At 50.3% G+C, this 25,947-nt stretch overlaps 1 protein-coding gene across 2 annotated transcripts in view; it reads left to right on the plus strand.

Moving 5' to 3' along the window:
* Nucleotides 1-25,947, plus strand: part of RNF220 (ring finger protein 220) — a 236,900-nt gene that overhangs the window by 187,166 nt on the left and 23,787 nt on the right. For both annotated transcript variants that reach the window (XM_066376181.1, XM_066376182.1), the window contains exons 2-4: nucleotides 12,967-13,099; nucleotides 21,413-21,458; nucleotides 24,905-25,006. In XM_066376181.1, coding sequence (XP_066232278.1) covers nucleotides 12,967-13,099; nucleotides 21,413-21,458; nucleotides 24,905-25,006 — 281 coding nt within the window. The remainder of the gene's footprint in view (nucleotides 1-12,966; nucleotides 13,100-21,412; nucleotides 21,459-24,904; nucleotides 25,007-25,947) is intronic.

Below are 25,947 nucleotides of genomic sequence, written 5' to 3' on the forward strand. Positions count from 1 at the left end.
TTATTGGCATTGAACTCCATCCCACAGGGCATGATGGGAAGATGGTAAAGAGACATCAGTGGAGCACCCCTCTGCCCCCATCCTTCCCCAGCATCTCTCCTAGGCTGTATACAACTGTACCCCACCACCCTCAACTTCACATCTCTGCTCTTGCCCCATCCACTCCCACGCGCCATGTTCCCCATCTCATCAACACATCCCTCCCTCCTCTTGGAACCCTCCTTCCAGGTTTTCCCCTCCCGGGACCCTCCTCCTGCCCTGCCCCACCCCAGCAGGCCTGAGTGAGCAGGAACCCCTGCACCTTCATTTCTCAGGTCACTGCTTGGCTAATGGGCTATTAATTTGCTCAATCGTCCCCTGTGAGGCAAACTCAATTTCTGCCAGCCAGTCGTCCCTCCCTGTCGACAGCGTGATTGATTGGAGGAACAGCTGTCACCGCCCGGCTGCCTGCTCCCTGCCTCCTTCCCTTCTAGTCCCTCCACCCCTCCTCCGGGGCCGCCGCCCTGCGCCCAGAGAGGCAGCGCACCCCTGCCACCTGCCCAAGGATCTGTCGCCAGCAATGAAAAATGACAGAAATATTTAAGGACAAATAAGGTTTCCCAACGCAATTGAAAATGATTACAGGCAGCTACAGATGGGGCCAATCTGATGCGCAGCAGCAAATCAAATCGAATTTCCTTATCGGCGTATTATTTTAGGCGTTATCTGGCACGTTGATGCAGTTATCAATTCAATTTCAGCCGCTGGTCCGCTGTTTACTGTCTCGCCTTTGCTGGAAAAGGTAAACATGCTCAGCCCAGCAAATTAATTTCTGGCTGAAGCCAGAGGCTGCAAGGAACTGCTCTGCAGGACCCACGACCCCCACGTTGGCCCTGGGCCCCAGTGGGCCAGGCTGGCCGGGCCTCGGGCAGGCTAGAGCATGCCCAGGGAGCAGAAGCCCCACGAGCAGCCTGGCCCTGCCTGGCCCCAGCCACACGCAGGATTCAGGGCTCCTAGGAGGCTGAGGTGACCGCTGTTGGCTCCGCGGCTGCTGCCAGGGAGAGGTGAAGGTCTCCCATTAATTCCCAGCTAAAAATGACAAATTCATCTTGGACGACAATTAAATGAAGTCAGTAATTGATGCTAATTGATCTCCAGATGCAAGGGCTCCCCTCAGCCTTAGCAGCACGTGGCTGTCTTGCTCACTCTGCCCACCCCAGCCACTCTCTTCCTCAACTTCTCTCGGTGGCTCCTCTCCTGGTCCTGGCTCACTCCCCAGGGCTCTGGGGCTGTTGACTCCCCAGGTCTATTGGAGACAGCTGGCCTGGGCTGGGCTAGCAGGCAGTGCCTGAGGCGGAGCAGCTGGCCCACTGCCATCCATCCCTGCAGGCACTTGTAATCAGTGCCCCAGGTTCCACCCAGGCTAGCCTAAAAAGCAGGTAACACTGCCCTCCTTAGCGGTTCACAATTTATTGCCCACAGCTGCGGAGGTTCCCACTTCATTTTTATAAGCCCATAGTCAGAGCCAGCAGGGGGTAAAGACAACTTGGATTTACTTTACTTTAAACAGTACAGTCCCAGCATTTTGGTTCCATGGCAAGGAAGGCATAGTGGACAGTGAAGTGTGTGGGCAAGCTGGCAAGAGGATGCAGGTATACTCAGTCTGTGTTTGCATATATGCAGAGGTGCTCAGGTGTATTTACCTAGATGTGAAAAAATACCCACAGTTGTCTGAGCACCTGTGTACGTCTGTGCCCCCCACATGCACATATGTCGGCTTTTGAGAGGACATGTGTGCCTGTCCATCTGTGGATATTTTCCTGAATTGGGCCATTTTCTGCAGTTTGTAAAGCCTACTCCAAGAGAACTCTGGGAGGCCCCAACTGCTCCACCCACCTCTGGCCTGGCCCAACGTAGGGTGCTGTCTGGAAGTTATTAGCTGAGGGAGGAGGGGAACTGAATTGTAGCTCCAGAGGAGAAGAGAGGCTACAGTTGTGTTTGGGACAGCCAAGGTCAACGATGTGAAATAACTTTGACACCTGAAGCCCCACTAGCCTCTAAACAGGTTGGTTGGTACACCTGGTCGGAGCAGAAGCTCATAGAGCCAAGGGTTCAGGTTCCATGCCCCAAACTCAGTGAGCTTGATGGTGCCTGGGCCCAGAGCACTCAGCTCAAGCTCAAGTCTGAACCTGAACCTCTCCACACAGGCTCACCTCCACCTGCCTGTCTTGCAGATGTCGCCACTGGCCAACCAGGAGCCCCGTCCAACTCAGTCTAGGCCCCCTCTGTTGCTAGAGATGGTAAATAGCATCCATCACAGTAGGGTCAGGGCACCAGCCAGGTTCTTGTTTCACAAGGACCTGGATCTAGCAAAGCCATGTGGAGTGGGCAGTGCCAATCTGGCCTTCTGCTGGCAGAGTAGAGGGAGAATGGAAGATGGCAAAGGCATGAACCTGTCACCCCTGTGTATTATATCTGAGTATATATGTCACATGTAAGAAACCTGGTGCTGTGCAAGGGGGTCTGCCCATATTTTAGGGAAGGAAGAGGAGCTAGTGAAGAAAAGTATATAGTATACAGTAAGATAGATGACTAGATCAGGGTCAGGGTGGGGGAAAGGAATCAGAACCCCACAACCTCTTCCAGCTAACATCTGCATCTTTTGGGTATTTAGCAAGGTCAGTAATCATTATTCATTAATTCAAGGAATATTTATTGATTTCTATTTTTACTACTACAGTACCATTCTCTTACTTTGGGCAGTGCCTTCTGCTAGATTCCGAGGCTGCAGCAGTCAACAACTTACTTCTGCTCTCGAGACATGTGTGGTCTAAAGAAGGTGACAGACACATTATGGGCAATTATAACACTGTGTGATTAGAGATAGCACAAGCAGCACAAAGAAGGCACCTAGTGCAGCCTGGGGAAGTCAGGGAAAGCTCCCTACAAGAAGGAATTCTGAGGACTAAAGGATGAATCAGTTAGCCAGCTTGTGCAAATGATCCCTGCCATATCACTTTTGGTTGCTTGGCAAGCCCAAAGCAGAGACAAATAGGCATATTTGGTTCCAAATGACTCTGGAACTGCTAAAAATGTAAACTCTACCCCTTGAGCACCAGCCACTGCCATGGGGTCTGGGCAGGAGGGTGCACAGCTGTTTTCAGGACATCTCTGGGCACTGGCAGATAAGTATGGGCCACAGCTAAATACACATCTCTCCTCTGCCCACCCCACCCCCACCTCCTCGACCAGGGATGCCTATTAATCCTGACAAATGATGACTTACGAACATGTAATGCAAACTGATTCATCATACATTCAAATCCGCCGCCCCGCCCCAGCGGGAGGCCCCAGCCAGACAAGTGTATTACACGGATAATGTATTTGACGTATTAATAAAACCAGCCGCATTGCTCTGGCGCAGGGACTGGGGAATGCCAATATACGATGACAGATCACATATTGATGAAATCCAGATGTTTGGAATCATAGTCTTGGGGCCTTGTTCATATTGACTGAAGGTAAAAAATGCCGTCTGTCAGCATGTTAACTCTTCCTGTCCTGCACTCAGCAGAGGTGCCAAACATGGTTTTCTGGAGAGAAGAGAAAGGGGAAGGGGATGAGAGGGGTGAGGGGATGAGTACTTAGGTGGTTTGGATGAATGAAGAACAGATGCAGTGGAGGGTAGCTGCACTGTGGATAAGATGGGTAGATGGGACACTTCTCACATCTTATGTTCTTGACCTCTCAGCAGCATGGGATCCTATCTATAACATTCCCCCCATTTCCTTGAAATTCTTCCCCTCTTGGATTCAATGACATCACGCTTGTTTTCATCCTCCTCTTGGCTGTTCCTTTTTAGTCTTTGATGACCTCAACTTCTTCTTCCTGTTGGAGTTGCTTAGGGTTTTGTTCCAGCCTCTTCTTACTATACTCTCTCTCCGCAAGTGATCTCATCTATTCTTTTTTTTTTTTTTTTTTTTTCATTTTTCCGAAGCTGGAAACAGGGAGGCAGTCAGACAGACTCCTGCATGCGCCCAACCGGGATCCACCCAGCATGCCCACCAGAGAGTGATGCTTTGCCCCTCTGGGGCATCACTCTGTTGCGTCCAGAGCCATTCTAGCGCCTGAGGCAGAGGCCACAGAGCCATCCCCAGCGCCCGGGCCATCTTTGCTCCAATGGAGCCTCGCTGCGGGAGGGGAAGAGAGAGGCAGAGAGGAAGGAGAGGGGGAGGGGTGGAGAAGCAAATGGGCGCCTCTCCTGTGTGCCCTGGCCGGGAATCGAACCCGGGACTCCTGCACGCCAGGCCGACGCTCTACCACTGAGCCAACTGGCCAGGGCCGATCTCATCTATTCTTAATATTATTCTTTTATTCATTCATTTAATAAATATTTACTATATGCCAGCCAATGTTCTAGTCACAGAGGATGCAGTAGTGAACTTCAGTTCTTACCTATATGTCAATGTCTCCAGTTCTATAATTCCAGCTCTGGCTTGCCTATAGTGCCTACTTAGCATTTTCACATGGATGTCTTAACATGTCTTAGTTCTTCAAACTAAGTGTATCCAAAAGTGAACTCATTTTCTTCCTTACCAACCCTGCTGCTTGTCCCCCTATTCCACAAGTCAGGAAATAGTCTACAATCTAGCAGTTACACAAGCCAGAAATCTTGCAGTCATCCTTGACTCCTTTTGGTCTTTTACTTCCATGTCCAATCCATCTACTTCTGTTATCTCCATCACCATTGTCACTGAGCTGGGACAAGTTACCATTATGCCTCACCTGAGTTAGTGAGATAACCCTACTAAATAGCCTTCCTGCATTTGCAGTTAGAATGATCTTTTCTAAAATGTAAGTCGGATATGTCATTGCCCTGCATAAAATTCTTCAATGGCTTCTCACTTGTACATTTAAAAAAAAAAAGAGTCATTAATGTAATTTTAAATTCCTCTGGGATCTGGCCTCTCTGTCATAGTATCTCAACACTCTGCCCCTCACTCCTTCTGCTCCAGCCACACTGAACTCTATTCAGTTCTTCATTTAGGCTGTCTCCCCTCTGGACCTTTAAGCATGTTCTTTTTTGTCTAGAACACCACTTCTTCACAATCATCACCTGACTGGTTCCCACATATCCCTCCAGCCTTTGCTTAAATATTACTTCCTTCACTTCCCACACCAGATGGCATACTCCTAAGTTCCATGTATTTCCCTTTTTCTAAGATGACTCTGGGGATGTTTGTTTAATATCTCTATCCATAATTAGGTCCTAAACTTCCTGAGAGCAGACAGTCTGTCTGTCTTGTTTGTTATCACATGGCATCCATACTAGCAGACCCATCGTCAGTATATCCAACTGACGTTTGTTGACTATTACTAAATCATCACCTAGGTGAGTGGATGTGTAGGTTGGTAGCCGGGTGTCATGCCATGGTTGAGAGCACTAGTGTTGGATTGAAAGCTCTTCTTTGAACCTTCTAGCTCTGTCACTTCATTGTTCTGAGCTCCATTTTCCTCATCAGTGTGAAAAAGATGATAATACTTAACTCCAAACTATTGTAAGGATTATATGAGATAAAATGTGGGTGGCACTAAATCTACAACCTAACATACAATAACATTCAATAAATAGTTGTTATTATTATTATGGACAAATGGATGGATGGACAGACATATTGACATACAAACCAATAAACAGATATGGAGGTTTGGATGGATAAGAGAAAGGAACTCCATGGAGGCCAAAAGGGCCAGGGTACTTTCTGAGTGATATACAACCTTGATCACAGCAGGGAAGAAGGCCAGATACAAGGCAGAGCCAGTTCAGTATCAGGATGGGGTAGATATAGGCACAAATAACAAACTGTGCTAGTATCCTACTAAGGATAATAATGACTCATCACTTGCACATAGCCTTGGTTTAATTGGATACTCACAAAAATCCTGGGAGTTAGTAATTATTGTCCCTATATCACACAAGAAAAAAACAAAAGCTCAGAAGTGTTAAGTGATTGCTCAAGATCTCAAGCTAGTAAGAGGTAACTCCACTGAATGTTGCTTCTGTGTCTTGGTCACTAGGATATGGAAGCCCTTCTGTTGGGGGTGTGGGGAAAGGAAGAGCACATGTATACACAAGCAAATACGTGCACAGTCACACGTATGTACTCTTATCACTTCCAGCCTCAGTTGCCACCTGTCATTAGAGTTAACCCTCACCCTCATTTTAACCTTCCTCCTTCTTAAGTCAGACACCAAGCAGTCAAGCCCTGCTTTTAGGGTCTGTGGAGAAAAAGATCATGGAGCTGGGATTTGCTGTTTGAACAGAGAGGCAAGAATGAATGGAACCACAGGCAACAGGACTGGGACAAAACCAAACAGGCCAAGCCAGAGAGACCATCACATGGTAGGGTGTTGCTGGGCCAGACAGGGTTTAGTGACCTATGAAGGGAGAGCTTTCCCTTTGAATGAGACCCACATCCTCCACTGTCCACTCCTGTACCAGGCCTCACAATGGAAGATGGCCCAGAATATGCCAGCCTTAGAGCTGCCTGCTCCCAATGGTCGGCAATTCCCAACAGAGGGGGGCAGCAGAGGGCTGATCTGGGACCCCAGGTACTAGAGGCCTTGTTCCAAGGCTTGAGGACTGGCCCAGGCAAGGAAAAGGCTACTTGGCTGGACCTCTCCTTTCTCCTCAGTGTGCCTGTATCCCCTCACATGAGCCCATAGTCAGTCACTTCCTGCTGAAGCCTCCTGTTTTCTGGTTGGAAAGGTTTTCTGGCAGCTCAGAAAAGGAAATAGACCTTCTGGAGGCCACACAGCTAGGAGCCTCCAAGCAGGGCCTGATCTCAGCCCTGACTCTGCAGTCACCTCTCGGCTCTTTGAGCTTGAGTTGCCCAACCCAAGGTGGAGGACAGGGTCATGGTCCCCTCTGCTCCTCGCTCTCTTCTTGCTCCAGGGGATACCTGCAGCAGGCAGAAAAGTGGAGGTGGCAGGTGGTGTGGAAACTGGGGTGGCGGGAGGGAGGTGCAGTAATGAATGTGGACGGGAGGCGGAATGAGCGATCCATCTTTGCATGGGAGGGGAGGGGGCTGCGGGCGTTCCCCCTACACACTCACACACTCAATCAGGCGCTGTCAGACCTCCGGCTGCCTGGCATTTTGGTGAAGAATCTCTCAGCTAAAAATTGTTGTCAGTCCCATTTCCTCGTTATCAGTGCAAGGGCCGAGGCAGCGCCCGGGGATTAGCAAGAGCGTCGAGCGCCCGCACCCGCCATCCGCTGCCAATAACACTGGGCCTCCCTCCTCACCTCCCCCATTCATCATCTTTAGCACTGACAGCCGGTCCCTGTCCCTGTCCTCATCCCCTCGTGCTTCCCATGTCTCCCTACCGTGCTGCTCAGACCAACTCCTGACCTCCCTGGGGAGCTAGGCTTCCCAAACAGGGACAAGATTCAACCTAGGCCCAATGGCTTAGACCCACCTGTGGCCAAGGTGTGGCCAGCTATGCAGTGGGAGGTCATAGGCAGGAGTGGAGGATGCTCAAGGAGAAGATGCTTTCTGACAGCCTGCCCCTTGTGGGCTCGGTCTGCCTACCTGTGACTGGCAGCAGTGTTGGAGAAAGGATTCCTGCATCCAGTGTGCAGCTAGGCTAAGGATTTCTGGAGGCCTCACCTGCCTAGGATGGACTCCCAGATCCTGGGACCTGTAGAAGGGAAGAGCCAGAGGATGCCGCCTCCCGGGCCTAGGAAGAGTAGGGGGTAGCGGACTTCATTCCTACCCCCACAACACCACAGCCCCCTCCTCTTGGCCATCCCCAGCGGTTTTATGGCCCATTTTATGGCCACTGTAATGGCCCAGGTCAAAAGCTTCAGGGAGCTGTATTCTGGGAATTATGCAAACGAGGAGCAGGCCCAGGGCCAGAGTATGGATTTTGTCATTAAACCTGGGCAGGCCATGTCGTTAGTGCAGTAAAACCCACGTCATGACCATAGGTCTCAATATAAAATTATAGGGAACACAGCGGGGGAGGGGAAGTAGGCGGCCATGGCCATGCTGACATCTGCCACTCTAACCCCGAAAGAAACAGGGTTGGGATGGAAAACACAGTCTGCGGTGTTCCCTGCCAAAGCTATTCCTGAAGCTGGGAGCCAGGACGAGGGCCCATTGTCCCAGCAGGGAAGCTGAGGCTAAGCTTCAGTCTCAAAAAGTAGATATCTGGGGCAGCAAAACATATGAACTAAGAACAGATGTACAAGAAAGCTGAAGCCCAGTGCCAGGCTTGGAGGGAGGAATCTGGGCTCTAGGAGCCCTAAAAGCCAGAGTTGGCATTCCAGGCTAAAAGGGACTTAAACTCTTATATTTCCTCCTCAGCTTGGACCCCATGTCTTAGGTCCTCCTCTTTCTCCAGCCTCCTTTCTTACCGTTTCCCCCCTTGAGCCCCAGGTCTTACCTCAGTGATGTTTCAACAGCCTTGTCAGCTCTCCCTTATTCATCCTTCCCCTGGCCCTGCCAGCCCTCCCCGGGCGCTTTGCTGCCCTGACCCAAGCACCTGTTTATACCTCCCTCAGCCCTGGCCAGGGCTGCACTCACTGGGGTCACTGACTTTCCCTTCCAGCTTTCCTACTAGTTTGTGATCTCCTGAACCAAAGATGTGTTTTATTTATCTCTGAATTCCAGTCTTTCCTAGAATAATAACCTGAAGTAGAATAATTGTTTAATAAATATTCACTAAATGTATCAATAAATGAGGCAATGAGCTCAAGAGCTAAGTACAGGGGTCCCTGTCCAGTTCCAGGCCTCAGTTTTTCCATCTGTGAAATAAATGGCCTACGGACCACATAGGGCCTCACTTATCTCTGAGATTCTCTGGCTAAGTGAAGATAGAGGCAGAGCTAAGACTGAAGCCCTCATCTCCCCACTCCCAGACCAAGGCTACATCTACTTCCTTCACTCAGAGCTGCCTGCCAGCTGTCCCCTGAGCATCTGAGGCACAGACACCAAGACACACGATCAGAACAGCCCCTTTCCCTCCTCAGAGACCTAGCCACACATGCTAGAGCCTTACCTACCCCACTCTGACACAAACAAAGCCTCCACAGGTGACATCCCAGCTCTGCGAAGGTCGTCTGGCCTCTAGGACAATCTGCTCTTTGGTCCTTCTCACCTCCCTTCCTTCCTCCTCTCCTCGCCCTTGCTTCATCATTGAGCAGCTAATCTATGTGGGGTCTGTTTTCAATTGTCTGTAGATATAAAGATGAATAAGAAGTGGCACCTGCCCACAAGAAACTCACAACACATTCATTCATTCATTCATTCATTCATTCCCATTCTCTGCCTAGAACTCTTCTAACTCACAATTTAAATTTCATTTCTTGCCCTGGCTGGATGGCCTAGTTGGTTGGAGCATCGTCCTGATATGCAGAGGTTGCCAGTTCAATCCCTGCCAGGGCACATACAGAAACAGATTGATATTTCTCTCTCCCTCTTCCTCTCTTTAAACTCAATAAACAAATTTTTTAAAATTAATGCTTCCTCATTTTTATTTTATTTATTTATTTATTTATTTTTACAGAGACAGAGTCAGACAGACAGACAGGAACGAACAGAGATGAAAAGCATCAATCATTAGTTTTTCGTTGCAACACCTTAGTTGTTCATTGACTGCTCTCTTATATGTGCCTTGACCGTGGGGCTACAGCAGACCGAGTAACCCCTTGCTCGAGCCAGAGACCTTGGGTCCAAGCTGGTGAGCTTCGCTCAAACCAGATGAGCCCGCGCTCAAGCTGGCAACCTCGGGGTCTCGAACCTGGGTCCTCCACATCTCAGTCTGATGCTCTATCCACTGTGCCACCGCCTGGTCAGGCTTAAAAATTTTTATTTCTCTGGTTAGGCCTTATTTTTCCCACTCCTCAAGATACATACTGAGAATGAATTACTCCTTCCTTTGAGCTATCAGATGACTCAGTCTGCACATCTAGGAGAGCCATGGTCATCCTTAGTCTGTGTTAAAGGGAGGTGGGCTCTTGTGCTTAGCTTGAACTGGGAGCTCCCTCAGGCATAGGGTTGCTAAATTTAACAAATAAAATATAGGTCATCCCAGTAAATTTGAATTTTAGAAAAACAATGGGCCGCCCTGGCCGGTTGGTTCAGTGGTAGAGCATCGGCCTGGCGTGCAGAAGTCCCGGGTTCGATTCCTGGCCAGGGCACACAGGAGAAGCGCCCATCTGCTTCTCCACCCCTCCCCCTCTCCTTCCTCTCTGTCTCTCTCTTCCCCTCCCGCAGCCAAGGCTCCATTGGAGCAAAGATGGCCCGGGCGCTGGGGATGGCTCCTTGGCCTCTGCCCCAGGGGCTAGAGTGGCTCTGGTCGCAACAGAGCGACACCCTGGAGGGGCAGAGCATCGCCCCCTGGTGGGCAGAGCGTCGCCCCCTAGTGGGCGTGCCGGGTGGATCCCGGTCAGGCACATGCGGGAGTCTGTCTGACCGTCTCTCCCCGTTTCCAGCTTCAGAAAAATACCAAAAAAAAAAAAGAAAAAGAAAAAAAGAAAAACAATGGGCCCTGGCCGGTTGGCTGAGTGGTAGAGTGTCAGCCTAGCATGTAGAAGTTCCAGGTTCAATTCCCAGTCAGAGCACACAGAAGTGACCATCTGCTTCTCCACCCCTCCCCTTTTCTCTCTCTCTCTCTCTCTCTCTCTCTCTCTCTTTCTCTCTCACTCTCTCACAGCCATGGCTCGATTGGTTCAAGCAAGTTAGCCCCAGGCGCTAAGGATGGCTCCATGGCCTCACTTCAGGCACTAAAACACCTCATTTGCTGAGCAATGGGGCAATGGCCCCATATGGGCAGAGCATCGCCCAGTAAGGGGCTTGCCAGGTAGCGCCCATTCGGGGCATATGTGGGAGTCTGTCTCTCCTGTCTCTCTGCCTCCCCTCCTTTCACTTAATAATACAACAAAAATAAAAAAAAATGAATAACTTAGTCTAAATATGTCTCATGCAACATTTGAGACATACTTACAATAAAAATTATTCATTATCTGAAATTCAAATTTAACTGGGCATCATATATATATGGTGTGAGAGAGAAAGAGAGAGACAGACAGACAGACAGACAAGGAGAGAGATGAGAAGTATCATAGTTGCAGAACCTTAGTTGTTCACTGATTGCTTTCTCATATGTGCCTTAACAAGGGGCTCCAGCCAAGCCAGTGACCCCTTGCTTAAGCCAGCGACCTTGGGTTCAAGGCAGCAACCTTGGGCTTTAAGCCAGCAACCTTTGGACTCAAACCAGCAACCATGAGGTCATGACTATGATCCCACACTCAAGCCAAGGACCCCACGCTCAAGCTGGTAAGCCCGCACTCAAGCCAGTGACCTCAGGGTTTCAAACCTAGGTCCTCAGCATCCCAGGCCAACACTCTATATACTATGTTACACCACCTGGTCAGGCCAGGCTGGGCATCTTATATTTTTAATCTGGCAACCCTGCTCAAACAACCATCTTGATCATCACTGGCAGGACCTTTATCTCTTTGAAAACTGATTTTGACCTTCTCCAGACACCAGTGGGCAGAAGAAGCAGGGAGAAAGTTCTGGCTTAAGCTAAAGAAGTCCTTTCTACAGTCCAAGTTCACATGGATAGGCAGGGATGTTTTTAGATGAATAGGGCTCCTCAACCCTGTGCCTATAAGCAGACGCCAGGGGAGCATTGGGTGGGGAAGGTGGCAAAGAAGGGGGTTTAGGGGCCCCAAGGGGGTGTACTAGGCAACCTTCAGTCTCCTTCCCAGCATGGTGTACTCTGGTTACCATCAGGGACAGAGAGGGGACAGAGTTTAGGCTCCCAGCCAGCACTCGAGCCAGGGTAGCCAGCACTGTCCTCACGTGCTCTTGTGCTTTGGGAGCACACAATTTGAAGGCCATTTTGGAGGGGTAGAGACCAGAATCTGTGAGACTAACAGAGGCCAATGAGGTTATCCAAGTGAAAGGTGGCACAGCCTGAATAGGGGGAATACAGATCCCAGGAATACTGAAGATGAGAAGGGGCAAGACTTTGTGATTAAATAAACATGGGGGCTGAGGCAGATGTGACTGATTTGGGTGACTAGATGAACACAAGTGTCATAAACTGGGATGGGCACTGCTGAGGGGTGGGGGAGCAGGTCTGAGAGGGGTGAAGATGCTGAAAAACTCATTTTTGGATTGTTGAGTTTCAGATTCTCCTGGGACATCCAGTCATTGGTGTCCAAAAGGCCTCTGGAGATAGGGGTCTGGAGAACACGGGAGGGATTGGGGTGGAGATACAGATTCTGGAGTGAACAGGGCGCAGGTGGGAATTAGCACCATAAGAAGGAACAAAATCGTCCAGCATGCAGAACAAGGGAAGAAGAGGCTGTGGAAAGAAAGGACCCTGGGGAAAACGAGGGACTGCGACAGAGAGCTACTCTGAAAGATGCCATTCACCTGGGTCCTTCTTCAGTTTTTCCACTCCACTGTGAGGGCCTCCAGAGCAGGGACTAGATGTGATAATAGTCTGTGTCCCCCCAGCTCAGGGTAGATAGTAGCAGGCAGTGTTTGTTGAATGACTGCAGGAGTGGATTCCTTTCTCCCTCTCTTCGTCTTTCTCCAGATTTGGGGAGTGTGGAAGCAGTGAGGGGAAGAGGGGAGTGGATACTCTGGGTGATGGTATGATTAAACCGAGACCTTCACTAACCTGTGTGAAATGAAGTGATCAAGGTTTGATTGCTTAGAGTATTGATTGCGTCCCGATAGATTTCTGAGAGGGGCAGCTGACTGAGGAGGTGCCGTTCATGGCCACAGCCTCTGGAGCTGCACAGAGGGTGATGCTCCTGGGCTCTGAGACCCTCAGGCTCACCTTTCTCTAAGCCAAGAAGCCCTGGGAGGCATCAGCAGGCTTGGGTCAGAGGATGAGGACACTGGGTTTCCCTCCACAGACCAGCCCAGCTTATATTTCTGTCTGTTCTTCTTCCCTCACCAGGTAAGAAAAAGGCAGCAACATTGTTTGACAGCCAGGCCCCTATTTGCCCCATCTGCCAGGTCCTGCTGAGGCCCAGCGAGCTGCAGGAGCATATGGAGCAAGAACTGGAACAGCTGGCCCAACTGCCCACCAGGTAAGCCACCGAAGAGGGAGCCTGCCTGCCAGAGGATTCCACTCAGGGCTCTAGCTTCCAGGTCCCAGGAACAGCCGCCCAGGCCACACCCCAGCCTCGGGGAGAAGACAGGGCCCTGCTACTCTTCCCTTCAGCTCTTCCAGTCCTCAGATCCTGTAGCTGACTAGTGCGGCGTTCCTCTCCTTGCTCTGTTTTTTGGAGATGGGAGGAGAGTGACCCCTCTTCAGGCCTCAGTCTCAAAAGGGCACAAGAGAAGCTAGAAAGGGATAAGCCATGACCACAGTCCCTGCACTGCCAAGCTGAGCCTCAGGGCACTGGGCCTGGTAGCCCCAGCAGAAGTGCAGCCTGGTACTGTCATCCAGGGGAGTAGACACTCCCTTCTATCTGAATCTCCAGGTCTGAAAGGTGACCATCTTGAGAATGTGTTCAGGAATGTTGCCCACTGCTTCACCCTACCTCCCCTGTCCCTGCCTGCAGAACTGGGAGGAGCCTCTGGGGCCGCCTTGTGGAAGAGCCAGGTTATCCAGTAAAGCAGAGGAGGAGTGCAAAAAATTACCCCAGATCTTAGTGGTTTAAAGCAGTGGTCCCCAACCTTTGTCGGACCACGGACCAGTTTAATGTCAGAAAATATTTTCACGGACCGGCCCTTAGGGTGGGCTGGACAAATATATCACGTGACCAAGACAAGCGTCAAGAGTGAGTCTTAGATGGATGTAACAGAGGGAATCTGGTCATTTTTTAAAAATAAAACATCTTTTAGACTTAAATATAAATAAAACAGAAATAATGTAAGTTATTTATTCTTTCTCTGCGGACCGGTACCAAATGGCCCACGGACTGGTACCGGTCCGCGGCCTGGGGGTTGGGGACCACTGGTTTAAAGCAACCATTTCTTTATGTTCATGTAATATATGGAATCAGGAATTCAGCCAGAGCACGGAAGGGATGACTTGTGTCTACACCAGATGTCTAAGGCCTGGGAAGACTCAATAACTGGGAACTGGGATCGTCCAGAGGCTCTGTCACTCACACATCTGGTGACTGATGTTGGCTGTCATCTGGGACTTCAGCTGGGGCTGTGGCCAAAGCACTTACACATGACTTCTCCATATGGACCGGGCTTTCTCAAAGCATGGCAGCTTTGTAGTAGCTGCACTTCTTATATGGCACAGAGTTCTAAAAATAAATGTTCTAACCCACAATATGGAAGCTAGTCACCTTTTATAATCTAGCCTCAGCATCATTTAATGTCACTTCTGCTGTACTCTATTGGTCAAGGCGGTATTCAGCCACCTAGATTCAAAGGGGAGGAACAGTCACCCCACCTTTTTATGAGAGAAAGGCAAGCTCATGTTATAGAAGAGCATGTGTGATGGGAGATATGGCTGCAGCCATCTTTGGAAAATGCAATCTGCCACTGAGGAACAGCCTAGTTCAGCTCAAGTCATCAAACTAAACTGATTCTCCATCCGACTACACTCTCACCTAACCCCATGTGCAGGGTGCAGGGAATCCCAAAGTGGATCAGAAATGGCCCCACCCTCTAGAGCTCATTTTATAGGAGTAAGAGAAGCAGGCAATAGAAACCCTGAGGGATAAAGACTGCTCTATAGGAAAGATCGAGCTTTGGGGGCATCGCCAAGGCACCAACCCCAGCACAGAGCAGAGACAGCCTCCTGAGGGAGGTGATGCCCAAACTGAATTTTGAAGGAAGATGTATTATTTATCTACTGCCATGTTACCCCCAAACCAAGCAGCTTGAAACAATATTTATTATCTCACAGTTTCTGTGGGTCAATTCAGGAATAGCTTAGCTGGGTAGTTGTGGGTAGTTGTGGCTTCTTGCTTAGAGTCTCTCATGAGGCTGCAGTCAAGATATCAGCCAAGGCTGCAGTCATCTGAAGGTTTGATGGGGACTTCAGGATCCATTCCCAAGATGGCTAACTCTAGTGGCTGTTGGCAGGAGGCCCCAGGTCCTCAACACTCAAGATTCTCCGCAGGGCCGCTAGAGTTTCCCTGTGACATGGCAGCTGACTTCCCACAGAGGAAGTTATCCAAGAGAGAGACTAAGAAGAAAGCCACAATGCCTTTTATGATCTAGTCTCAGAACTTATACACTATTTCTTCCAATATATTCGACTCTGTTCATTAGAAGAAGTCACAAAGTCCAGCCCACAATCAAGAGAGGAGAATAAAATTATAAGCTGTACTTCTTGAAGGAAAGAGTATCAAAGAATCTGTAGGAATACTTACGACTACCACAGAAAATTATACTAATGACTATATTAATAATAATAATATTGTTGAACACTCAGTATATGTCAGAGTATATAGTGGTATTACATTGCATTAATTTATTTAATCTTCACAAGAACCCTCTGGGGTAAGAATAATTATTAACTCCATTTTACAGATGAAGAAAGTGAGGTACAACTAATAAAGTGATAAACATAAGATTTACACTCAAGCAATCTGACTCTAGTGCCCATGCTCTTAACCACACACACACACACACACACACACACACACACACACACACCTGTGTCTAGTGTGGAAGGGGCAGAGAGTAAAAGAAACATCCTTCTGCAGCTGAGTCCCATACTTGGCTGTGCAGAAGGGTTCCTGGGTAATTTGCTCCCAATGGCAGACTCCCCTCAACAGGAACAGAAAGTAAAGGCAGAGATGGAGGGACCTGCAGAGCCTTGTAAAAGCAGTGCATCCTTAAGGGTCTGGAAAATGGGGTCCTAGCTCTTTCTGCCTCCTCAGGGGAGCCACACTACAGCCTACTCCCCATAACCCTACCTTCTCACTGTCCAGGACATGACTCTGCCCAAGATTTTCTCATTTCACCCCCACCCATGACCCTGTACACTCCCCTCCTCCCCACATCCCCTCAAAGCATCCCTTACTTCCACAACCTTACTCCCATGTCTATTTCCCCACCCAGAGCTCCCACATCTACACCGCCTCTCACGTCTTAGGTGCTGCCTCTCCCACTTCAGTACTCCTCACGTCCAGGCCCAGCCCAGCACCCCGTAACCCCTGGCACGCCCCCCCACCCGGTGTCTGACAGCCGGACAGCGGGATCTGCACAGCAAGTGAAATTCCCGTCGGATCGATAAAGCCGAAGCGCTGGCGGCGACGGGTCGATGGTTTTATCTGTCTCGGCCCCGCTGAGCCCGGCGCGCTGACAGTCCGACCGGCCGGCAAAGGCGTTCAAGGGCAGCCGCGCCCGCCGCCCCCTCCCCTCGCCATTCCTCGCTCCCCTCCCTGTGGCCGCTGCGCCCACCGGACTGCAGGCTGGACCAGCGCGCCGCCGCCCTCGTGATTTATCTGGATTTTTAATTGGAAAAAATTTGCGAATTAATTGATTTCAGGAACTTGCCAATTAACATTGTAATTGGGTGCGTGATAAATTCCCTAGGAGCGTGTCAGCTCCCTGCGGGCTAGTGCGGAGGGCTCCAGCCTTGGCTGCCCTTGCCCCGCCCCTGCCCGCTCTCAGGGAGGCTGGAAGAGAGCAGAAGCGGTTGGAAAAAGATGTGGCACGGGGCTCTCGTTTCTCCTCTTCCCGCCCTTAGCTCCCTGAGCTGAGAGTGGCCTTCTACCAACTTGTTCACAGATGGGGAAACTTAGTGCTGCAGGAGGGTAGAGCCCAAATGAGAGCATTTCCTCATGCATGGCACATGGCTGGAGGCTTTCTTTCCCCTCTGCTCCATGCTCCCTTCTACTCTCTGCTCCTCACCCTTCTTTCCTCTTCTCTTCAACTGTCCGCTTTCCTCTCTTGACTGCCTTTGCCTCCTTTGCCCTCCCTCCCCTCCCTCAGCCTGCTTCTGCATCACCCAGGAGGGACTGTACCTCCATCAACATGGTTACTCCTCAAGGAGCTCCTCAGGGTAGGCGGGCATTGTGCCTTCTGTTCCCTCTGTCCCCTCTGTCTCCCCACCTCAAGCAGGCTGCTATTTCAGACACGTCCCAGGGCTCACACAGAGAAGTGGAAACCTTCCAGCTCCCAAACTAGGGATGGCTGCTCTTCACAGACACAGGTGCAAACATAGGTATATGATGTACAGGCACACACACATACACCCATTCCAATACCCACAGATGTGCTCACACCCTGAGAGAACCACTTCCCACAGGCACATGGGCACATAGACACCTACAGGAAGAAGAGCCAGAACTCCAGTTGGCAAAGGCTTACACTTTTTAAGGCACTTTTACATTTGAGATCAGAGGTTATGGGCACATACCCTCCCTCAGCCCATCCTCTCTTTCCTTCCCCTCTCAGTCCCGCACAGGGTTCCATAAGACCCCAGGACTCGGCTAGTTAGAACAAGGAGGGCAAAGTTGGAGTGACAGAGAATAGAGGCCTTCCATGCTGGAGGGTTGTCCTAGAGGTAATGGAGAATTAAATTAGAACATCGGTGAGCTGGAAGAAGCTAATGAGGGAGCTGAGCTGTAGGAGAATCACTCCAGAGGCCAGGGCAGAGCGTGATTGGGAGGTAGAAGCAGTGTGGCAAGTCAGGAGGTTGGGCTGGTCCAGGGGACAGATGATGAGGCTGACCTAGCACAATGGCAGTGGCAGTGGGAAGAGAAAATGATGAAAGACTGGTGGAAGAAGAAGCAAGATAACTTAGCTGATGACTTGTTGGGTACTTACTGGGAAGAGCTTTTTGACTTGGGTGACAGGAAGGGTAATGATGGCAGAGAAACAAATAGCTGAGGGAAGCAGAGGCAGATTAAGGTTGGTTGAGGCCCCAGGCACAGAAGAAAGTATCGGGCACCTTACATTAGAAAAAAGTGTAAAGTTGGGGTTTTGCGGGGCCCTTCAGAAGTCTGGGCCCAGGGCGCACGCCTGGTGCGCCCAATGTTAAATCCGCCTCTGGAGGGAAGGAAGAGATAGTGGACAGAGCGCTGGGTGTGCTAAGGTAAGATGTCTCTTGGATCGTGATGGGGTGGAGGCTGGATGTGTATTGATATAGGCAGGCAGGAACGTAGACAGGAGCTGAAGATTGAGGGCAGGTAGGAGGAAGGGTTACCTGAAACATCTCTGTGGCCCTCAGACAGGAGTTTCCACCCATGGGAAAAGGCCCTGGACATGCAGAGATTGCACAAAGCTGAAAGTGAAGCTTGTCTTGGCTGAGCATGAGCTCAGACACCTTTTCTGGGAGGCTTTCCAGAACTCACTTTGAGGTCTGGCCTCTACACTGAGAAGCTAGCTCTCTCTGGTCAGTGCTTCCAGGGCTGGAAGGAGCCAGAGGGAGGCTGGGTGACTCTGGAGGAGAGGCAGAGTGTGGAGATGGCAGTGCCCCCACCCCCACTTAAGCCTTATTTAAGGCCGGCCTCGGGTGTTTGGTTGGGTAATGAACTAGATAAACAATTCCCCAAATAGATTAAAACGAAGTATAACTTACAAAGGCGGCTGGTGATGATGGTTTATTCCCGGGCTTCGCACCATTTCTTTATTTCCAAGGATAATTCAGTGTAAATCACCTTAATTAAAAGTGTCAGCCCAGCCCATGAATATTGTACTTAGGAACGCGTTTCCTGGGTCCCAGTTATAATTTAAAACCCATGGATCACTACACTGCGAGTGACTGAGCAAGGGAGGAAATCGTTGGGGGCGGGCTGTGGACACAGGGAATAGCGGAAGACAGAGCCTAGCCGCGGGGCTGGGCGAGGCCGGCTGCCTACAGCTCCAGAGCTCAGACCTCTCCTCTCCAAGGCAAGTCCTTCACCAGGCTCCTATCTCTGGGGCACCAAGCACAGTTGGAGGTGATCAGATAGAGGAAAGGTAGGGCAGGGGTTGCAGGGAAAAAGTCTGGGGCAGTACCAGTCCAAACAAGGGAAAGGGAAGAGAATTGCCAGAAAAAGATACAGAGGATTGGGAAAGGAAAACTGAACATTTGAACCCTCAATGTCCCCATTTCTATTCATCAAAAGAGTCAACTAAAGCCCAGAGTCGATAGGACCCTCCACAAAGCACAGGAAGAAAAAGATCTCAGAGCTCTGCCCTCCGTCCTAACCCCTGAGTATCGAGTATCATCGCTAGGTAGGTAGTCAGGGTGGGCGGTGGAAAAGCAGCACTTTGGACTTTGTCAGACATGAACTCAAAACTGTGTAAGCAGAGAGGTGCCACTTAAGCTGTTAGTCAACTTTGTAAAGTTTCTGTGAAAATTAGAGATAACACTTATAAAAGTACTTAGCCCATGTTTGCTGGGTGTGGTGGGTGAGCAATAATTGTTTATTCTTTCCTTTTCTGTTCCAACCCGATCCTGTTTGGATAATACTCAGACCTCCAGTCCAGGGGTCTGGTGAGAACAATGTTATATAGTGTTATATAGTGGATGCCACATTTCTGTATCTGTAGGTCCAGGCACAGAACCTGACACAATGGTGATGTCAGTACTTGTTGACTGAGCGAACAAAAGAGTGAAGGGATGATGGAAGTCATGAATTCGCAAGCTTCTTGCTCCTCAAGAGCAGCCCAGTTTCTTCTCCGGATCCCCAGTACCTAGATCAGGGCCAGGCATGGAGCAGGAATACAAGGACCGTTTATGAACAGTGTAATTGAATGGAAACTGGCCTGTCTGTCCTTTCTGGCCTATGATGCCCCACTGTGTGAAAAGACAGGCAGACATTTCTGTTTTTATGGTCAGACCTTAGCCTCACCCTGCTGCCAAGCCTGGGGGATCCCTGCACTGTGACATACGTTTCTGAGTGGGTGTATTTCCATGTGCCTGCCTTTGTGGGTGCATGAGTGTCCGGATGTGTGTTGGTTCATTTGGGTATCTATACCTAAACATGCATTTATGTGGATGTGGGTTGTAGAGCAGCTGTTCATCCACATAGGGTGACTGTTGTGAATGTGTCTTTGTGGACATGTCTCTAGGAATATAACTGTGCCTGTGTATCTGTCTGCTTGTCTGAGCCATTGGGTGTGGCCACATGTGTCTATGTGACTGTTGTCAGAATGATAGAGAAACGATGGATATGTGGATGGATTTTATACCAAGATTTCTCAGTCTCGGCAGTATTGACATTTTGGGCTGGATAATTCTTTGTTGTGCGGGGCTACCCAGTACACTGTCGGATGGTTAATAGCCTCTAATATCCTCTACCCACTAAATGCCAAGAGCAAACTCCATGCCCCAGGTTGTAACAATCAAAAATGTCTTCAGGCAAAATGGCCCCAGGTGAGAACTACTACTTTTTCTGCATCTGCCTATGTCTTTGCCTGTACATTGGGTGTCCATGTCTGACCCAGAGGGTGTTCCCTGTGTACACACCCAGTGAGTCCGTGTCTGCCCCCTGTGCTCTGCCTTGAGTGTGCATCTGTGTGTCTTTGTGCCTTGTAGCTCTCTGTGGGTGTGCTTTACCTGCACAGCTTGTACATGTCTCTGCAGGGACCCTGTGTGAATGGGCTATGTCTGCCTCCCTGCGTGTATCAGCCAGTGCCTCTGTGCGTGTATTTGTGTGTGGGGGGTTGACTGAGTGCACGTGCGTGAATGTGTGAGCACAGATGTGGTGAGCATAGTGGGGGCAGCAGGGAGGGAGGGACAGGAACAGGGATATTAATGTTTCTGAAGTGGATCTGATTTGATACGTCTTGTTCCATTGTCAGCATCTGTTTAGCGGGGATTTGTAATACTTTGTGGCTCTGGATCACTCATGCTTAGCACAGGATGTGGCCTTGCATACCAATTTTGTTATTAAACACAGTCCTTGCCTCCCCCACAGCCCATCCATCACCTCCCGCCCCCCCCCACCCCCGCCTGCTCCAAGCCACCCACCATATTTCAGGGCCCAGCTCCCGCCCGCCTGCCGCGCCCGATGCCGGAGGGCCTGGGGCTGACAAATTGAATCAGGGGGAGATCATTCCTGGCCTAACGCAGTTTGCAGCGTGTTGGAGGGAGAATTGACAAGAGCCATGTCAGCTCCATCACCCCAATCCCATAGGAGCTAAGAGCAAGGCTGGGGACAGGGGGTGGAGGGAAGAGGGCGTTCAGGACAGGCAGAATCCTCAGGGCTGATATCAGGAGTCAGGTAAAAACGTTTTGCTCAGATCCACGGGGGAGCATACCATGCCTAGTTTTTTATCCCTTTCCCAAGAGCTAGCTCTGGCCCTTAGCCCCTGATGGACCCTGAACTAGGGAGGGCTAGCTGGGGTTGAATGGGCTGGGTGGAGCTTGGCCAAGCTGGGCTGGGCTAGGCTGGCAATGCCTTCTCTCTTTGGGGTCTTCTTACTATTCTACTCTTGCATGCTCTGTGTAGCAAGTGGAGTGGTCACCCTGTTCTCTTTTTTCTTGGCAGCAAGAATTCCCTTCTGAAGGATGCCATGGCTCCAGGCACTCCCAAGGTAGGTGGCCAATTGTGTGTTTTCCTCCTGTCCATCCTAACCTAGGCCCACCCAGAACTGGCTCTTCTTGAGGATAACAGGAGCTCTTCCTGAATCCCCAGCTGTCTGTAGGGTTTGAATATTAGCCTGATGCCTAAGGCTGCCCTGTGTGCTTGAGGGTATGTGTATATAGTCTGAGTGTGAGCCAGCACATGCTCATCTGATTTCCTCCTCTTTCAGTCAGGACAGGGGTCAAAGCCAAGAATGGCCTGGGGTGTGGGGGACCCAGACTCTAAGGCTGGGATACTCAAGGGAGGAAGGTGAGATATAGCAAGTAAAGGCAAATATAGAGGTACAAGTCAAGACAGATAGCACAGGACCTTAGACACCAGACTATTGAGTGTGTGTGTGTGTGTGTGTGTGTGTGTGTGTGTGTGTGCACGTGCACGTATATGTGTGTACACTTCATCCTGAGGGCAACAAGGAGCCAGGGAGGATGCTGGACTCATTATGGAGACTATGGAAGAGAGGCTTGAGAGCATTAGATGGAGAAAGGAGAAGTGAAAGGCAAGTAGCTGGCTCAAAAGAGGGGTCAAAGAGGGCTCAGCACAATGGCATGATTTGCACCAAGAACTCCCATAGGTGGCTGCAGGGGCAGATGGTACTGCTTTCTCAAAGGGGATGATTTTGAAGGAGTAGGGATCCAGGGAGGAAGCTAAGCCCACTTCATTGGTTGTTCCCATGCCCACCCCCTTCATCCTTTCTCAACAGTTCTCATGATGACTCAGACAGACTGGTATCCCTAGCCCTTTTTATAGGGAGTGAGGAGAGAGTGTCAAAGCTTTGGGAATGGATGGAGTCAGTCAGGGAGAGTGTGTGGAGAAAGGAGAGCAAAATCCAAGAAGAGAATCTGGGACTCCTGCTCTGGAGGTCTCAATAAGCTACAGCAGACAGGAAAGAGGCAGAGGAAGAACAGTCACAAGTTAGAAGGGGCACAGAGAGCATGGTATCCCAGACTCCTAAAGGAAAAAAGTTCCAAAACATGTGGGGTAGTCAGCAGTCAAACAGAAAAAAGCTGGAGAAGGACCATTGTATTTAGATGTCTTAAAGGCACTGGTGACCTCTGTGAGGACAGTTCTGGGAAAAGGATCCAGAGTGACAATATTACATCCAGGGCTTGGCCCAACTCCCCTGCAGGCCTTTATAAAGGATGAGGCAGGGGGGACCTTGCACCTTCATTCAAGAAATCACCCAACACACAGCAAGCTGGATAGAGGAGAGACAGGGAACTTAGTCTAGCCTTGGATCCGATCAGTGCCAGCCATGGCCAAGGAAGCAAAGCCCTGCCAACCATAAGAGAAAAGGAGGAGCGACAGACAGCTGTGGATCGTAGAGGGGGGAGCCACACTCTCTGAGCTTGGTGCACCTCACAGCATTCAGTGCTTGTGGTTACAGAAGAAGGTGGGTTATGCTGCCCGTTCAGTTATTACAACCACTGACACCTGATACCTGAGTGTGGCTGGCAGGGGTGTACTAAGGGCAAACAGATGCAACCCATGTCCATACCTAGTCCCCATGTTCACAAGTGCACACACACCCAGATCAGAGCACACAGTCAGGAAGGTGAAGCATGCCGATTCCTGCACCACCCACACGTATTGATAACCAGACACGGAGGCAAGGGCCACTGCTCAGCCGCTTCCAGACACGTGCTCACACTCCCAAAGCTGACCATTTCAGGGTCTGTCCTCTGCCTTGACCGAGGCTTTAGGGAAGCAGGTCATGGATGGAAGAGGCATAAGCTAGAAGGTTCAAGCAAGAGACTGAGAAGGCAGGGACAAGGAGGGAGGGAGGAGGAGGAGAGGGCGAGGGGGCCTTCGACAAGATTGATGGCCTCGTTGCCATTAAGAAAAAAATTAGCTGGTGGCGGCTATCATATTAAAGGGTGAAGAAGCCATGAATTATTTTCTTAAAGATCTTATCGCTTACAATGATAATTTTACCTTCCAAAAGGCCACTTTTAATGAGGCGAAGAGCCAGGCAAAAAGTCATGATTTAATGCTGAGATTTTTTTTTTTCAAAACACATTTTACTGCTTTTTGGTCCATGTTTAAAAAGCACTAGTGACCTTTTTTTATTCTGCTTGCCCCAGGTGTAATGCTGAGGCCTCTCAGGGCTTCTAACCTAGAGAGAATGAGAGGAGGGGGAAATACAAGCATGAGCTTTCTTACGGTAGGAGGCAGGGGTACGTTGTTCCCCTCTCCTCAGTACCCTCCTTGGGACCAGAGAAGGGAGGGACACTGCCTGAAAGCCCGCCTCTTTTCCGAGCTGGGAGCCAAGTCATGTCACCCACTAGGTCTCCCTCTGGGCCTGGGTGGGTGAAGAAGGGGGTCCAAGTTGCAGGGAATCCCATCCCAGTGCCTTCCCAGCCTCCCTCCTCCGGCTCTGGGGGTGAGGCCCAGTCAGGGAGCCTGGCTAACAAGCGGCTGCCCCTCCCTTCCCAGGGCCCTTGCCTGAGGATGTGCAGTGCGGCCACCGCATGCGGGTCACATCCTACGGCTCAGTCGGAGATGAAGGATAAATGGCTGCTCCATCTTTCCCAAATTGCTTTCTTTGGGCTGTCACTGGCGATTTGGCATGGTTTTCTAGGCTGGGGAGGCCTCCTAGGGAATTGTATGCTTCTGGCTCAGAGCTGCGCAGGCTGGAGAAGGTGGGGGGGGGGAGTATGGATTGCTTTCAGGCCTCCAGGCCCCCAGTTTGCAGCTGAACAGGCCTTGGCAAGAGCCAGCAAGAGCAGGCTGAACGTGCCATGTGGTATTTAGAATTGTGATGCTCGCACACAATTTAAAGCAGACAGTTTATTAATCTAAACTGCAGGCGTATGTAGAAGAGGCCGTGTAGGATTGACATGGGAGGATTAGTTTTGCTGGGGTTTTTGCTAGGGTCATCGTCGCAGCACAGGGATAAATGGACCCAGCGTACATCCGTAACTACACGCAGGCAACTCATACATACTATTTAATTTACTGTCTCCGTAGCGGGGCTGCCATCAGCCTATGTTAGGGACAGGCAAGGTGACCAGTATGTGGCTTTACCCCCAATCTTTTGGGGAAGGGGGTGGCGGTTCTCAGAGTCTCTGATCACTAAGGGAGAACACAGCATGTATCATCTGTGCCTGCTGGGAATAGACTGGGAGTTTGCCCCACTGGAGTAGATATTAGTTGGGATCTAGGAGATTAGGGCCCTCTCAAGGGGGTCTCTATCCATCCTGAGAATCAAGCCATTCTCTCCCACAACCACACTCCTAGGACCTGACCACATACCTTCAGAACCTCAAGTGGTCCCTCCATCCCTCTACCCTCCTTCTCTCTGCCTCTCTCCCAAAAACTCCTCAGAGGTAGAAATTCTGGGGGACTGATTATAAGTCTCATTCCACCTGAGGCCATATGTCCTTTATCTTCTTCTAGTCCCTCCTGTTGTCTGCTTCCATCAAGAGAGAAGGAGAGTCTCCAACAGCATCTCCACACTCATCTGCCACTGATGACCTGCACCACTCAGACAGATACCAGGTGAGGAGTGGGTGGGAGGGGCGTGAGAAGTAGGTTCACCACATGAGAGCTCAGCGAGCATGCCTGGTGCTGACTCCTCCCTCCTCAGGAGGCAAGAGGAGAGGCCAGCACTGTTTTTGGTTCCCTCTGTGTCTAGTCCTCCAGAAGGCACAGGTGTCAGGGAATGTGCCTTCCACAGATGGAAGAGATACCCAAAATCACCAGGGCTTTGGTGGGCTCTAAGCACCTCTGAAGTGTCCCATCTATCAAGAGCTATCCTATAGGGTTTTGTTTCATGAAGTACCCAGAGACATAGCCCCGATTCATCTGAAGACTTCATACTTCATAACCATGATCCCCTGAGCAAATAACCATTCAATCCTGCCAAATCTTGGTATCGAGCCCAGATAGCAAGAGAGAGACAGACAGAAAGACAAAGAGACAAGAACAGAGACAGAGGTAGGTGGACATTGCCTGTGAGGGCCTTGGGCAAACAGGGAAGGGGATAAGCACACAATCCTAAACCATCAGAGCAGGAGCAGGGCCTATGGGTAACATCTTAGCTCTGTTTTAACCTTTGTGGTGGGAAGGAGAAAGAACTTCCCCCAGAAGCTTCTCCTTCTAAGAAGAGGCAGGACCCTGCCTTTGGGAGTCCCAGTCAGATGGAGGAAAACAGCCCTGTTCCAAGGAACATTTGTCTAAGTGACAACAGGCCTTCTCCAGGAGCCCCACTGTGAAAAGGGAAAAACAGCCCTAACTCAGAAGCCTGGATCTGATGCAGAAAGACAAGGCAGCAGGGACCTATAATCTGGGGCAGAGAACCAGCGTCACTGCTGCACATGTAAAACCTGTGTTGAGATTAGAGGTATTCTCTCTGAACACCCTTGCTTTCAGCTGACACAGCCTGGTATCAGGGTGCAGAGCTTGGAGTGGAGTGCCAAGGGTGAGCCGGACACCAGCTG

This window comes from Saccopteryx leptura, chromosome 3 (assembly GCF_036850995.1).
Source record: "Saccopteryx leptura isolate mSacLep1 chromosome 3, mSacLep1_pri_phased_curated, whole genome shotgun sequence".
In the NCBI taxonomy this organism is placed as follows: Eukaryota; Metazoa; Chordata; class Mammalia; order Chiroptera; family Emballonuridae; genus Saccopteryx; species Saccopteryx leptura.